The sequence below is a fragment of the Gossypium raimondii genome, chromosome 4 (genome assembly GCF_025698545.1).
Source record: "Gossypium raimondii isolate GPD5lz chromosome 4, ASM2569854v1, whole genome shotgun sequence".
Lineage (NCBI taxonomy): Eukaryota > Viridiplantae > Streptophyta > Magnoliopsida > Malvales > Malvaceae > Gossypium > Gossypium raimondii.
Window position 1 is genome coordinate 24,917,395 of NC_068568.1, and position 14,233 is coordinate 24,931,627.

At 33.5% G+C, this 14,233-nt stretch overlaps 1 protein-coding gene across 1 annotated transcript; it reads left to right on the plus strand.

Moving 5' to 3' along the window:
• The first annotated feature begins 344 nt into the window (after positions 1-344).
• LOC105766590 (ubiquitin C-terminal hydrolase 12) lies at positions 345-13,741 on the plus strand. The gene is made up of 32 exons (XM_012586097.2): positions 345-641; positions 913-976; positions 1,186-1,333; positions 1,443-1,600; positions 2,849-3,114; positions 3,202-3,420; positions 3,512-3,620; positions 3,712-3,827; positions 4,070-4,168; positions 4,795-4,904; positions 5,061-5,135; positions 5,653-5,731; positions 5,828-5,974; positions 6,062-6,142; positions 6,228-6,347; positions 6,954-7,076; positions 7,471-7,548; positions 7,641-7,729; positions 7,803-7,911; positions 8,000-8,068; positions 8,136-8,246; positions 9,954-10,009; positions 10,094-10,271; positions 10,360-10,461; positions 10,563-10,634; positions 11,018-11,083; positions 11,241-11,306; positions 12,020-12,106; positions 12,249-12,365; positions 12,966-13,040; positions 13,154-13,237; positions 13,364-13,741. The coding sequence occupies exons 1-32, from the start codon at positions 612-614 to the stop codon at positions 13,403-13,405; spliced, it is 3,345 nt and encodes a 1,114-aa protein (XP_012441551.1). The 5' UTR covers positions 345-611; the 3' UTR covers positions 13,406-13,741.
• Positions 13,742-14,233: the final 492 nt, after the last annotated feature.

Sequence of the window (14,233 nt, forward strand, 5' to 3'; positions counted from 1 at the left end):
TTTTAAGTTGTATTTTGCTCATTCTTTAAAATAAAAAGATTAATTTTTATACATTAGATTAAAACCTTAATTCATTGTTATCAAAATAAATAAATAAAAGACTATATTAATTATTTATATTAAAAATTTTATCCATTTATACTATTAAAAATTGATATTGTTAAAGTAAATAATTCGACAACACCATATGACATACAAAAATTTATGGATAAAATTTTAAACAAAAAGATGAATTCACTATACATAAATACTAATTTAGTTATTTTTTAATTAGAAAGAATACAATGACTCCATATTACCTTTAGCCCCTACCTCAAATAATTCCCACGTCTCCAATTCATTTCTGATATGTTTTTCTTCCCAGAACAACCCCCGCTCCATCCATAAAACCTCGATAATACCATTACGTTCAACTAAAACTCAAATTGCCACCACCACCACTCTTCTTTACTGAGTGGCTTTGCAGTGTCCGCTTCTTCCCTTCCCGTCCTCAGCTTTTGTCGAAATTCACTCTTCTTTAATTTCTCTCTCTCTCTCTCTCTCTCTCTCACTCTTTAAAATTTCTTTTATTTTTTCTAATTTTCTGATCAACGATTCACATCTCTCCAGCCATGACTATGATGACGACTCCGCCGTTAGATGTACATAACACTCTTTCCTCTCTTCACTTTCAATAGTTACTTCAATAATTATTTTGTTCTTGAATTTCTCTCTTGGTGGATGTGCTTCAAGGGATTACTTTTTGTTTTCTCAAGTTATTTACTTTTAAATTGACAAGTGATTAATTTTTTACGTGAATTTCGTGCAATTTTTTTTCTGAATGCATTGAGATAGGGTTTTGATTGAGAGTGTTAGGGTTAGGATATGGTTGTTCAGAGTTTTGATTGTTTTAAACTTTGGATTTTGGAACAGCAAGAAGATGAGGAGATGCTCGTGCCGCATTCTGATGTAGTCGATGGAACTCAGCCAATGGAAGGTTTGTATTTTTTTATAGAAATTTTTTAGTTCACTCTAATTCGCGTTATTGATTTTATAATCTTAGGTTGATCCGGAAGTTGGGTTTTTCTTTCTTTTATTTATTTATTTATTGTAATTATGGAGTGATTTATTATGGAGTAATAATTTGATTATTCAGGTTGTTAGGGTTTTGATTTTTTGTTGATTTTATGATCTTGATTAATTTAGTTGCCCAAGTTGAGCCAGCTAGTACGGTTGAGAATCAGCAAGTGGAGGAGCCTCCATCAATGAAATTCACTTGGACAATTGAGAATTTTTCTAGGCTCAACACCAAGAAGCATTATTCAGATATATTTGTTGTTGGTGGTTACAAATGGTAAATGGTGACTTTTCTTTGTGTTGTCATTATTGGAATATCTTTTATTTGGTGTGCTGCGGACTGTATGTAATAGATCTTCGGTTGTCGGGTTGATTCTTCTGTGCAGGAGGATACTAATTTTTCCAAAGGGAAACAATGTGGATCACTTGTCTATGTACCTGGATGTTGCGGATTCTTCTGCATTGCCATATGGTTGGAGTAGATATGCTCAGTTTAGCTTGGCAGTAGTTAATCAAATCCATCACAAATATTCAATAAGAAAGGGTATTCTTACTGTTACTGAGTTTTTCGTTTTGTTATTTATGACAACAGCATTTAATGGGAAAATTCCACCCTCTTTGTTCCTGTATATTGAAGTTTCAATTTAAAGCAATCTTTCATTGCCTAGAGAGAATTTGTTTATTGTCTTTTCACTCAATGCTTGATTGAGTATTTTGTTATATAGTGTTCATTCGTTGGACTTGTAACAATTGACAAAGATTTAGCATGTAAACTTGTTTCAGTTGCACGTATTCTCTTTGGCTAGAAACAACTACAAGCAGCTCCATTATTTGATTTTTTTTTTCTATTTATGGATACCTTTATTGTTTGTTTCACTTGGATGTTTAGGGAATTTGATTAGAAAGGGAATTGGATATTAAGAAGAATGTTTTAATATTTATAAAATTCCAAATTAGAGAGATTTTAGTGATAATGAAATTTTCGTGGTGGTGATACTTAAGTTGACTTATTGCTCAAAAGGTTAGGTTCTTCCTTCTGTGATAACGAACATTTGGTGGTATGCAATCAAACCTGTTTTATTTCTTTCTATAGATTAGCAGTTTCCTTTTAATATCCTAGCTAATAATACTTTTATTGATTATTTTTATAATATTTAGACAAAAAGTTATTAATGGGATGTTAACTTTATTTGTTTTGCGTCCTTCCTCATTAACTTTCTTACACAAGCTTTCTGTTCCAAATTGGGTAATAAAATTACTTTTATTTTATGTAACATTGCCTTGTTCTATACTTCTACCCTTTCTCTTTTCAAGTAGGTTTATTTTCGGAGTTTGATTTTTAGTGACAATTCTAGTATTATGTTGGCCTGCTTTGCTTGTATCTAGATACTGTTGACCTAATCTATATAATGTTCCAGTTGTGTTTTAAGCATTCCTGTCGTTCCTATTTTATGGCAACTAAGTAATATTGCTGAACTGAAAACAGTATGCTGTGGTTAAATTTTAAGGATGAAAGGGTTATAATATTGCAAGGTTTTCCAAAATTGTTAAATTCTTCCCGGATAGGTTAACATTTAGGCAATTTCTCCTCTGGATTGGATCATTTTATGTTGTGTTTATTTCAAGCAGTTTTGTGTTAAGTGATTGGTGGTTGACATATAGCGGGGAATAAAGGAACTTGCGTGATAGTCTAGATTCGTTATTGTCAATCCTATTACATAGCGACCAAGTATTCAATATTAAAGTTTGTCCAGAACTTATGTACTGCTTTGTTTTTAACTTTCATTTGCAGATACTCAACACCAGTTCAATGCAAGAGAGAGCGATTGGGGTTTCACATCATTTATGCCTCTCAGTGATCTTTATGACCCTAGTAGAGGATATCTTGTGAATGATACTGTTGTTGTTGAAGCTGAGGTTGCTGTTCGTAAGATACTGGATTATTGGTCATATGACTCAAAGAAAGAAACTGGTTATGTTGGACTTAAGAACCAAGGGGCTACTTGTTACATGAACTCACTCCTACAGACTCTATACCATATACCATACTTTAGAAAGGTGATGGTGTTGTTATTATTCTGTTTGGCTTGCTCTTATACTCTTCAATTGGAGTGAAACATCTCATTTTTTAATGTTCTATTTCAGGCTGTGTACCACATGCCAACAACTGAAAATGATATGCCTGTAGGAAGTATTCCTTTGGCTCTGCAGAGTTTATTTTATAAGCTTCAATATAATGACACTAGTGTCGCGACAAAAGAGTTGACCAAATCTTTTGGATGGGATACATATGATTCTTTCATGCAACATGACGTGCAAGAACTCAACAGAGTGCTGTGTGAAAAGCTTGAGGACAAAATGAAGGTGCTGTTCTCTCTCTCTCTTTCTCTCTCTGGGTGTTTGCAGTATCACGTTGTGTTACTGAATGCTGATTATTATCCTTTTCATTTTACAGGGAACTGTTGTGGAGGGGACAATACAGCAGTTATTTGAGGGTCATCATATGAACTATATTGAATGCATCAATGTGGACTACAAGTCTACAAGAAGGGAATCATTTTATGGTATTTTCTCTTTACTGACGTGTACCAATATTAGTTGAAATACTGAAATGCCCTTTAAGAGCAAAGTGTGAGTGTACATATTGTGTGGCAGACCTTCAGCTTGATGTCAAAGGTTGTCGGGATGTTTATGCTTCCTTTGATAAATATGTCGAAGTTGAGCGCCTTGAGGGTGACAACAAATATCATGCTGAAGAGCATGGCTTACAGGTTAGTTACGTTTTTAGTTTTTTTGATGTGATGAAAACTGGGCCTAAAATGTCCTTTGGCCCGCTTAGGGTGTAGAATAATGCATAGACAAGGCTGTTTTAACAATTTATTCCATGGTTAGACTTTATCTGCGATTTTTATCAACTTAAGCCATTCTGCTGGCACAAACTAAGGCATTCTGATTAGTTTAAATCCTAATGACATTTCTTAATTCTGCGCTGATATTCTGTTGTTCATTTCAGGATGCAAAGAAAGGTGTCTTATTTATTGACTTCCCTCCTGTTCTTCAACTTCAGCTAAAGCGGTTTGAATATGATTTTATGCGGGATACGATGGTGAAGGTCAGTGTTGGAAACAGTTTTTCCAAATCTGTTGGGTAACTGGGTTACTTTTGATACTGGTTGGTATTTTGCAATTTCAATCAAGGCTTTGGACTGTTATGTAATCTGCTAAGAAAACACTTCTACTGACTCCTTTATCTGCTGCACTAAATATGATCTATAAATTTGAATATTAATTCTTTCATATCGGCTAAACATTTCTGTTTCCTTGTTAAGTTTCCTTATATTCCCTTTCTTCAATGTTGATTAATGAGGGTTTCATAGAAGATCAATAAATTCTTTATATGCAAAAGCAAAAAATGCCTGGCTTTATTGCTTCTAGGAAAGAAAGTATTTTAATAGCCATATTTCCTTTCACAATTTTTTTTTACTTATTGTCTTTTCTTTGTGTGGTTTAATCCACTATTACCGTCTGATCTGGTTTAATGTTTTTCCAAATGTCACTTTTATGAAACTGATTTCCTATGATAAAAATTATAGTTTTTCTCTTTCAAAGTGTTAACATATTTTATCTTTTTCAACAGTGGGAATGAAAAAAAGTTGGCATTATGGAGTTTTTCATATGAATTTAGATACTATGCATGTTAGTTTTGGCTATTTGTATTAATAGTTTCTTTGTTTTGTAGATAAATGACCGCTATGAATTTCCTCTTCAACTTGACCTTGATAGAGAAGATGGGAAGTATTTATCACCTGATGCAGATAGGAGCGTTCGCAACCTTTACATGCTTCACAGGTATTAACTTCCTCAGGAATTTTCACTAATGTTTTTAATCTGTTCTTAGGTAATGCAAGTCAGTAATACATTGTTCTAGTAGTTTCCCTGCTTACCTCCCATGCTAAACGGGAAACTTTTTTTTTCTTTTTTTGCATGTCCTGCCTTGGCTTACAGTGTCTTAGTTCATAGTGGAGGAGTACATGGTGGACACTACTATGCTTTTATCAGGCCAACCCTTTCTGACCAGTGGTAAGCAAACATTTTTGAATTAATAGTTGACTAATTTGATTACAATCTCAATGCACTTGTATACTATTTTTTTCTTGAATTTGAACAAGATTTTCTGAAGAATGGCATGATTGACGTAAGAACACATTTTCTCTAAGATGACTTTTCGTATTTTATTTTTCCTGTTTGGTTAGCAATTACATGAATATTGAAATAACAGCAGTACCAAACTCAAGGGTTGTTAAAGAAGTTAAATTTCTTTTGAAACTTACACTTGACATATGACTACTTTGTGAGGTTTAACTCAGGCACATCTTAAGATTAGTATTCAATGCCATCACATCTAATGATATTTTGGCATTTAGTATCAGGTACTTTTGGATTTAATGTTGGCTTTTGTTAAAGCATCACATCTAATGATATTTTGGCATTTAGTATCTGGTGCTTTTGGATTTAATGTTGGCTTTTGTTAAAGTTTATTTTAAAATGGGGGAAAATTCATGTTAGGACCCTTTAATATATCTCTCTGTTTTGTTAGGTATAGATTTGATGATGAACGGGTGACAAAAGAAGATATGAAGAGGGTATTAGAAGAGCAGTATGGTGGTGAGGAAGAGGTAATTTTTCTATGTTCTGCTTAAAATGCCCCGTCTGTTTGTGTACCATATGTAAGATTTAATTGACTTTGTTGCCTTGTTCTTCATATTCATTAGTTGCCACAAACAAACCCTGGCTTCGATAACACGCCTTTCAAGTTTACAAAATACTCAAATGCGTACATGCTTGTCTACATACGAGAAAGTGATAAGGACAAAATAATTTGCAATGTTGATGAGAAGGACATTGCTGAACACTTGAGGGTAATTTTTTCATTTCCTTGAAATTGATGTGATCTTCCTAATTTTGACCCTGTTAATGACGATCAGTGCATTCAATGCAAATATCAGATGAGGTTAAAGAAGGAGCAGGAAGAGAAGGAAGACAGAAGGAGATATAAAGCACAGGCCCACCTTTATACTATTATAAAAGTATCTATCTGTTACAATCAAGGTTACAGCATTTATGGATATTCTTTTTTTCATGCATTTGAGTGAATATAATTAATGCATTTAGGTTGCTAGAGATGAAGATCTTCTAGAACAAATCGGAAAGGACATATATTTTGATCTCGTGGATCATGACAAAGTTAGGAGTTTCCGCATCCAGAAGCAGACATCCTTCCTTGCTTTTAAGGTACCATTTATGATTTTTTATTGCTTGTTTGCATGTATCGGACTTAAAATGTAGTCGACACAAAATAGCTGATCTGATTATTGTGGTTGATGACATTTCTAATTGTTACTTGTAATCGGAGCCTAACATCATTCTTCTGATTATCTATCTTGAACTTCAGTTTTCTTTTAAATGTCCTGACAGCATATTTCTTACATGTATATTGGAATCCAAGGATATGCAGTTCAGTTATCTAGTTAGCTTTTTGGGGATGGTGTTACAAGGGGAAAGTTTGGGAGTTTGCCATTTGAATATTAGTCATGTTGCTGAGGAGATGGCATTTGATTGTACTAGGAGTTGGACTGCTTAATAACAAGATGTTAATCAAAAGAGAGTTTTACCTCTATTTGATTCTGAAGTCAAAGTTTGAAAATTAGACTGAATGCCTATGCATATAACATTCCTTAGTTATAACTATCAAGTAATATAGATATGTCTGCTTTAGCTTAATTCATAATCTTTAGTACCATACTAGTAAAACAATGACTTTGTTTCTATCTTTTGGATTTCTTATGGGTTTCAAGTTATTATTGTCTTTAATGTGTAATTTTCTGAGCTTGTTCGCAGGAGGAAGTTGCGAAAGAGTTTGGCATACCATTACAGTATCAACGTTTTTGGATTTGGGCAAAGCGTCAGAACCATACGTATCGGCCGAATCGACCATTGACCCCTCAGGAGGAGGCTCAATCTGTAAGTAGTTCTTTCTAGTCTTTGTGCTTTGCATCTTGTTTCTCTCATTGTTATGTGGAACATACATTTTCTGAGTTTTCTGCTTGTCTCTACTGAGATATCTTACAAGGGGGAATTCTTTGCTGGCATCTTCTATGGGAATAAAAGATTAGATGTGTTTCCAAATTTTTTTAGTTGAAGTTAAAGAAAGTATGTTGACTTAAACGATGATATATGATTGTGTCTTATCAATGTAGTTTGTTTTTCATCTGGCAAATATTTATTGTTTAGAAATGTTTATGGTAGGAACTTTACTAGGGCCAATGTTATAGGAGGCTGTAGCTGGTAAGGAGCATTGTTTGTTTCTCTCTTTGATTAATCCTGTGAGTTAATTGTTTATGATTGGTTAATTCAGGTTGGACAATTGAGGGAGGTTTCAAATAAAGCCCACAATGCAGAACTAAAACTGTTCTTGGAAGTTGAGTGTGGCCAGGTAATGTTCTATTAACTTCTGTTTTGACTTTTTAAAATGGTAAATTTTTATTCTCTCATATTCCTTTTTCCCCTTCTGCTTGATAACTTCAGGATTTACATCCTATTCCTCCACCTGATAAGACAAGGGATGATATTCTACTTTTCTTCAAGCTCTATGACCCAGAGAAAGGAGAATTGCGGTATCTAACTGTTCCTCTTTATTTTGTATACTTTGTCTCATATTTCCTGACAATGCAATTTGTTCTTTCGCAGTTATGTTGGTAGACTATTAGTAAAACTTTCTGGTAAGCCAATAGACTATATAGCGAAGCTAAACCAAATGGCTGGTTTTTCTCCTGATGAAGAAATAGAACTTTATGAGGTTTGTTACTGCTCAACTGTGTGTTTGTATACACACCGCTATAATTTTCTTAACCAATTCTCCTACCTGGTGATTTTGTATCTTTTAGGAAATAAAGTTTGAGCCTTGTGTGATGTGTGAACACCTTGATAAGAGATGCTCATTCCGGTTAAGTCAGGTATATTTTTCTCTAGAACATACACCCTTTTAATGTAAATTGCCAGTGACACTGTCCTTGCTTGCAGATTGAAGATGGGGATATCATATGCTTTCAGAAGTCTTCTCCAATTCAAAGTGAAGAAGCATGCCGGTGTCCAGATGTGCCATCATTTCTGGAATATGTGCACAACCGCCAGGTATAGTCTGCTTAAACCTATTCATCTAATCTCTTTTTGATATTTTGCAGTTTATAGCTTACTGATTTTATTTTGGTAGGCTGATAGTGTTTTATTATACCCTGTGTCCTCATTTGTCTGAAGCAATAGAATTCCTCCATTTCCCCATTGTTATTAATTTATAGAACTGTAAATAAAGATTTTGAATCTAGTGCTTGAGAGAAAAAGAGATACCTGTACCCAGTTCTGTAATATTCTTTTAATTGATATGAGATCTTTCATTCTTTTAGGGTGTTAATTGATGAATAGATATCCCTTTGGTGTACTCACATTTCTTTCCCTGTTCACCAGTAGCTGCCACATGGAGTAATTAATAAACAAAGTCTTTTAGGAATTATTTACTTTCCTCATTATAAGACAAGGAATGATATTCTACTTTTCTTCAAGCTCTATAACCTGGAGAAAGGAGAACTACAATATCTAACTGTTCCTGTTTATTTTGTATATCTTGTCTCCTCATACTTCCTGGCAATGCAATTTATTCTTTTGCAGTTACACTGTGTTAAACATATCATATAAATGAAATCTATAGGACTTCGTAACAAAATCCAGTTTTTTAGTAGAGTAAATACTTCTAACAATAAATACATAAATAAAAAAATCATCTTGGAAAGAACAATTTGCTAGTCCGAGTGAGAGATTAATGGAAATTATTTATGGTTGTTAATGTTTTGGAGGACGACCAACCAAATGAGAAATTATTGGAAAAAGATTGAAGGATAATTTTAATTTGAAAATCAGAATTAATTTAAATGGGAAGCTAATTGAATCTGGATTATTAGTTTGTCAGGAAAAGTTCTCAATTTCAACTCTGGCTTTCAACTCTATTTTTCCAAGAAATCTTTGGTAGATAGTAGAAAATAGAAGTCTTCTCCCCTCTGCCGGGCCTGGTTCTTTCCCCATTAGTGATGCCCAGAAGAACTTCCGCACCATCCAATCTGCTTGCAATCATCTTGTGTTGATCATTTTTTTAATCTTAAATTTGCAATTTTTCTTTTCCTTAATTTTACACTTCCATACATTTTCCATGTTTTCCTGATCGTTTTTCCAACCCCTATTATCTCTAAGAGAAATGTTCTATTTTTTTTTTTCACTAACAACTACAAACAAATTGTTTCCTTCATGGTTTGTTTTGGCTAAAAGGGATTTTATCATCTTTAAAAATATTAGTATTGAGGTCTTAGAAAACAGCATCTCTCACTTTGCCTGTAATATAAAGAAAAGGTAAATTGATCTGTCTATACTTTCTTCAATTTTAGCTTATGGAGCCAGTCCTATCTATCTCATTTTTCTAAGATGGTTAATGGAGTTTCATGGGCTATTACGGGAAGTAGGTAACACCAAAACTTTGTTTTTTTTTTAAATTACCTCGTGGTCGCTCTTGGTGGTGAAAGCTGATGGAAATGGGGCACATTTATGAGGCAAAGGATATTAATGATCATAAAAGGAAAAAGAAAAATGGTCTAACATGTTGAGAGTTGTTTATATTTATTGAATTAGCTGGTTACCAAGAAAGTTATTGTCAGTTTGATTCGTTCAAGCCAAGAAACTTCTCACTCAGAGGCATTTACTATTGTTAACATGATCTTTTTTTTCATACACATAATTCAATTTGTGTATAGACTCTTTTAACTCGATAAGTTGCTTTTGTGATTTGATGTTACTTAGATTGTTCGTTTTCGATCATTGGAAAGACCAAAAGAAGATGATTTTTGTCTAGAGCTGTGAGTACTTCTGGTGCAAACTATTTTTCAGATTGATTATTAGCTGTCAGATACTTATACTCCAGTTTCTCTTTAACATTCAAGGTCAAAGATACATACATATGATGATGTTGTGGAAAGAGTGGCTTACAAAATTGGTCTGGATGATCCATCCAAAATCAGGCTCACATCTCACAACTGCTACTCTCAACAACCTAAGCCTCAACCTATTAAATACCGAGGAGTAGAGCATCTTTCAGAAATGTTGGTCCACTATAACCAGGTAGGCCCCGTATGGGTTTGACATCTTGCTATGTTTGTTTCATTTATGCAAAAGATACTTTGACTCATTTTTTTTTTTTCATTTACAGACTTCTGACATTTTGTATTATGAAGTTTTGGATATCCCTTTGCCAGAATTGCAAGGGCTGAAAAACCTGAAAGTTGCTTTCCATCATGCTACGAAGGAGGAAGTAAGTATAGAATCTGTAGTTACTCCTTCCAATTTCCTCTTCTTTTAGGGTCAATTGATATTTATGCTCCTTCCTGTTATAATGCTTAGCATGATTTTCAGGTGGTAATTCACAATATTAGATTGCCTAAACAGAGCACTGTAGGAGACGTGATTGATGAACTTAAGACAAAAGTAAGTTCTTGCTTCTAATTTTACATTCTAAATAATCGAAACTAAGAAGAGATGGATAGTGTTATTTGTGATGAGGGACTTATTTGGTTCTGTTTTTGCAATGATTATTTCCTATTTTGTCAACAAATAACATTTTTCTAGCATCAAGTTATCATATAAAAAGTAACTATTGTACGAATATGCACTGAAACCAACCACAATCTTGCACATATTTCTTTATCATAAGTATGATGGATCCTTACAATGAAATATTTTGGTTTTTGTGTGTTAATGCATAATCTCCCCCTTCAAGGAGTTGTGTTTGGTAGTGTTTTCCTTATTAACTTCCCATGCAACTTGAAGTTCATAGTCAGTTAAAGCTGTGCTTTTCAATTCTGAAACAGGTGGAATTGTCACATCCAAATGCAGAGCTTAGACTGCTTGAAGTTTTCTATCACAAGATCTATAAGGTAGAAATTGGTCAACATTTGCTTGCTAGTTGTTGTAATTTCAGTTGTATGTATATATATAATTTTTATATGGTTGAATTTTAAGTGTTCTATGGAATGACAGATGCTGTAAACTTTTCTTGTGTGACTCATGGTTCATGCACCTCATTTTTTCCAGATCTTTCCACCCAGTGAAAAGATTGAGAACATAAATGACCAGTATTGGACATTGCGTGCGGAAGAGGCAAGTTTTCCTTTTTCCATCCCTTTTTAGCTGAAATTTCATGGCTAAATTGCCCTTCGACTACCGTTGCTTTTTAAGCACATATATAGAAGGGACTGCTCTTTATTGAGATTATAGGGGTATAGTTTTGGAAGTGGTTCATCAACAGAAGTAACATACTCTATTGTTTCTACCTGAGTAGACGTAACTGGCAGTTTGTAATATTCTTACCTACATTCTAAAAAGAAACAAGTAGAAAGGTTGAAATATCTTTGTCTTTCCATTGTTTGTGTGGTAGAAAAGATGGAAAAAAGGAAAAAACAAGTAATTTGCTTTTCAATCAATGCTTGATAAGTTGAAAAATGAGAGGAAAGAAATAAAATTTTAGAAAATGCATAACTTTGTTAACTTAAATCTTACATTTTCTTTCCTCTTAACATTCCAAATTGGGATTTGTTTTTATTCAGGGGGATGGAAAATGATCTTTATTTTCTTTTCCCTCACTTTCCTTTCTTGCCAAACACTCTCAAAATTGATTTTCTTTTCAGTTTTTCATTCTCTTCTTTCCATCCATCCACGTTTCTGCTCTACCAAGCACCCTAAGAGTTTGTTCGTGACTAAATAAGCATCTCTGATCTTTTGTTATCGATGTCTGCAACATCTACTAATAGAACTAACGTTTCTTTTCCTTTTCTTTTCTTTTCTTTTTCTATTATCATTTTATCAAATCTTAGATCCGAGAAGAAGAGAAGAACCTTGGTCCCAACGGTCGTCTGATTCATGTATACCACTTTACGAAAGAAACTGCCCAGAATCAGATGGTATTCAATATGAATGAACTGATAAATATGGATGATTTCTTTTGACTTTTTAAGATATATGGTGGAAAATGGCTATCCGTTTAATACAGTTTGGATGTTCTAGGAATTTATATTCTGTTTTTTCTTTTCCATTTCTTAACAGCAAATACAGAATTTTGGTGAGCCCTTTTTTTTAGTCATTCATGAAGGTGAAACTCTGGCTGAAGTTAAAGTGCGGATACAAAAGAAATTGCAGGTTCCAGATGAAGAGTTCTCCAAGGTATATCTTTATACATCTCTGCTATTCCATTCTTTTTTCCCTTTACTGCCATAACTTAAAATTTTAGCATTTATATCCTCTCACTTGCAGTTACACTTTTATGAAGGAATAAAAATCTAGACTGGAGGTCCAGTTGGACCTCCGATTTCCCGTTTAACTAGTTAATTGGCTAGTTCAACCATAAAGCAAATTAAAAAATAATTAAGAAAATTTCATAAAATGTCATCATGCATATATGACTCACTACATGTATATAAGTATATTAACAACAATGTAGTGGTTCATATATGCATGATGACTATCTGTTGGGCTAAAAATGGAACAATTCCAAACATAAAAAATAATAAATTAAAGGTTCCGTTCTTTTGGCTTTTTCCTGGTTTATCCAGTTCCCGATTTCTCTATTTCTACTGGTTCATCAAATTGTGGTTAAACATATGAGGTTGAACTGCTGGACCAGCCAGTCTGGTTGAATTGGCCAGTCTGGTCTGATTTTTTTATCATTGCTTTTCAGGCTGTACACACACTATTATGAATATGGAATCCTGAAACCAGTTTTTGACTTGTCTCTCTTGATATTTTTCCCATTTCATTGTACAGTGGAAGTTTGCATTCATGTCATTGAGTCGACCAGAGTATCTACAGGAGTCGGACATTGTGTTCAATCGTTTTCAGGTATGTCTTGATTTCTTTTCATTGTGTTTCTGCACCTTGGATCACTAATTTGTTATAAATTTTATATATTTCCGCAAACTGACTGGTGTTTTAATTTGTGCTGTGTAATACAGAGAAGAGATGTTTATGGTGCTTGGGAGCAATACCTTGGATTAGAGCATAGTGATAACACTCCTAAGAGGGCTTATGTAAATCAGGTAAAATGCAACAATCAGTCCCAACGTTCTATGCTAAGTAACATGCATATTCTAGAATATGTTTTAGTTGCCGTTTTTATTATTTATTTCTAATTGTATGTTGGTGGGCATATATAACAAATGCAGAACCGTCACACATACGAGAAAGCAGTTAAAATATACAACTAGGAGAAAGCTGATTTGATAGAGAGATTAGCAGGTAAGTTAGTTGATGCGGAGATAGCCTTTTCCTTACAAATGATGGCATTGTAGATATCATCATTATTATGATTATGGAGGAAACCGTTGTTGCTTAGAGAGAATTTATCCAGTAGGGTTTGATTATTGTTTTTTTGTAGGATAAAATAATATAATTATCAATATTGATATAGTTTTGTTTTCTTTCTTTATGTAATTTAGCAGAACATAGGAAGATTTTGACGGGATGAATATCATACCGGCCTCATCACATTCTTTTCCTTTGTTATTATTAATACTAGGAGAATTAGTGCTTAAGGATTTAAAGTGTGCGTGGAATGTGTACAGCTCCCCGTTTCTATGCTTAGTTTATGATATCCTACACTTACATGTCATCATTTCATCTGTTAAAGTTTACCTCTAGTTCTTGTGTCATATCATAAAATTCATTTTAGTAGTTCATGTACATTTGAAAACCTGACATTTTAATCCCTACATGAGTGCACAAATGGATTTGACAGTAAATTAAATATAAAAGGTAAAAACATTTTTGAAGAATGAGAAGAGATAAGAAAATTATTTTTCTGTAACCACCTATATTTGTTTTTTGTACATTTATAGTTTGGTTCATGTCACCTGCCACTGTCCTTTCATTTGTGTTCAAGACCAGCAAGCTCTTTAATTTGATTTAAGGTCACGTTAGTCACTGTTAAGTCATTATTTCATTAACAGCAGAGTAAGCGTGCAGATATTAAAATGTTAGCTTTTCAGATGTGCAGTGACTAAAATGAAACTTTTTGAAATGGAACTAAAACTTGT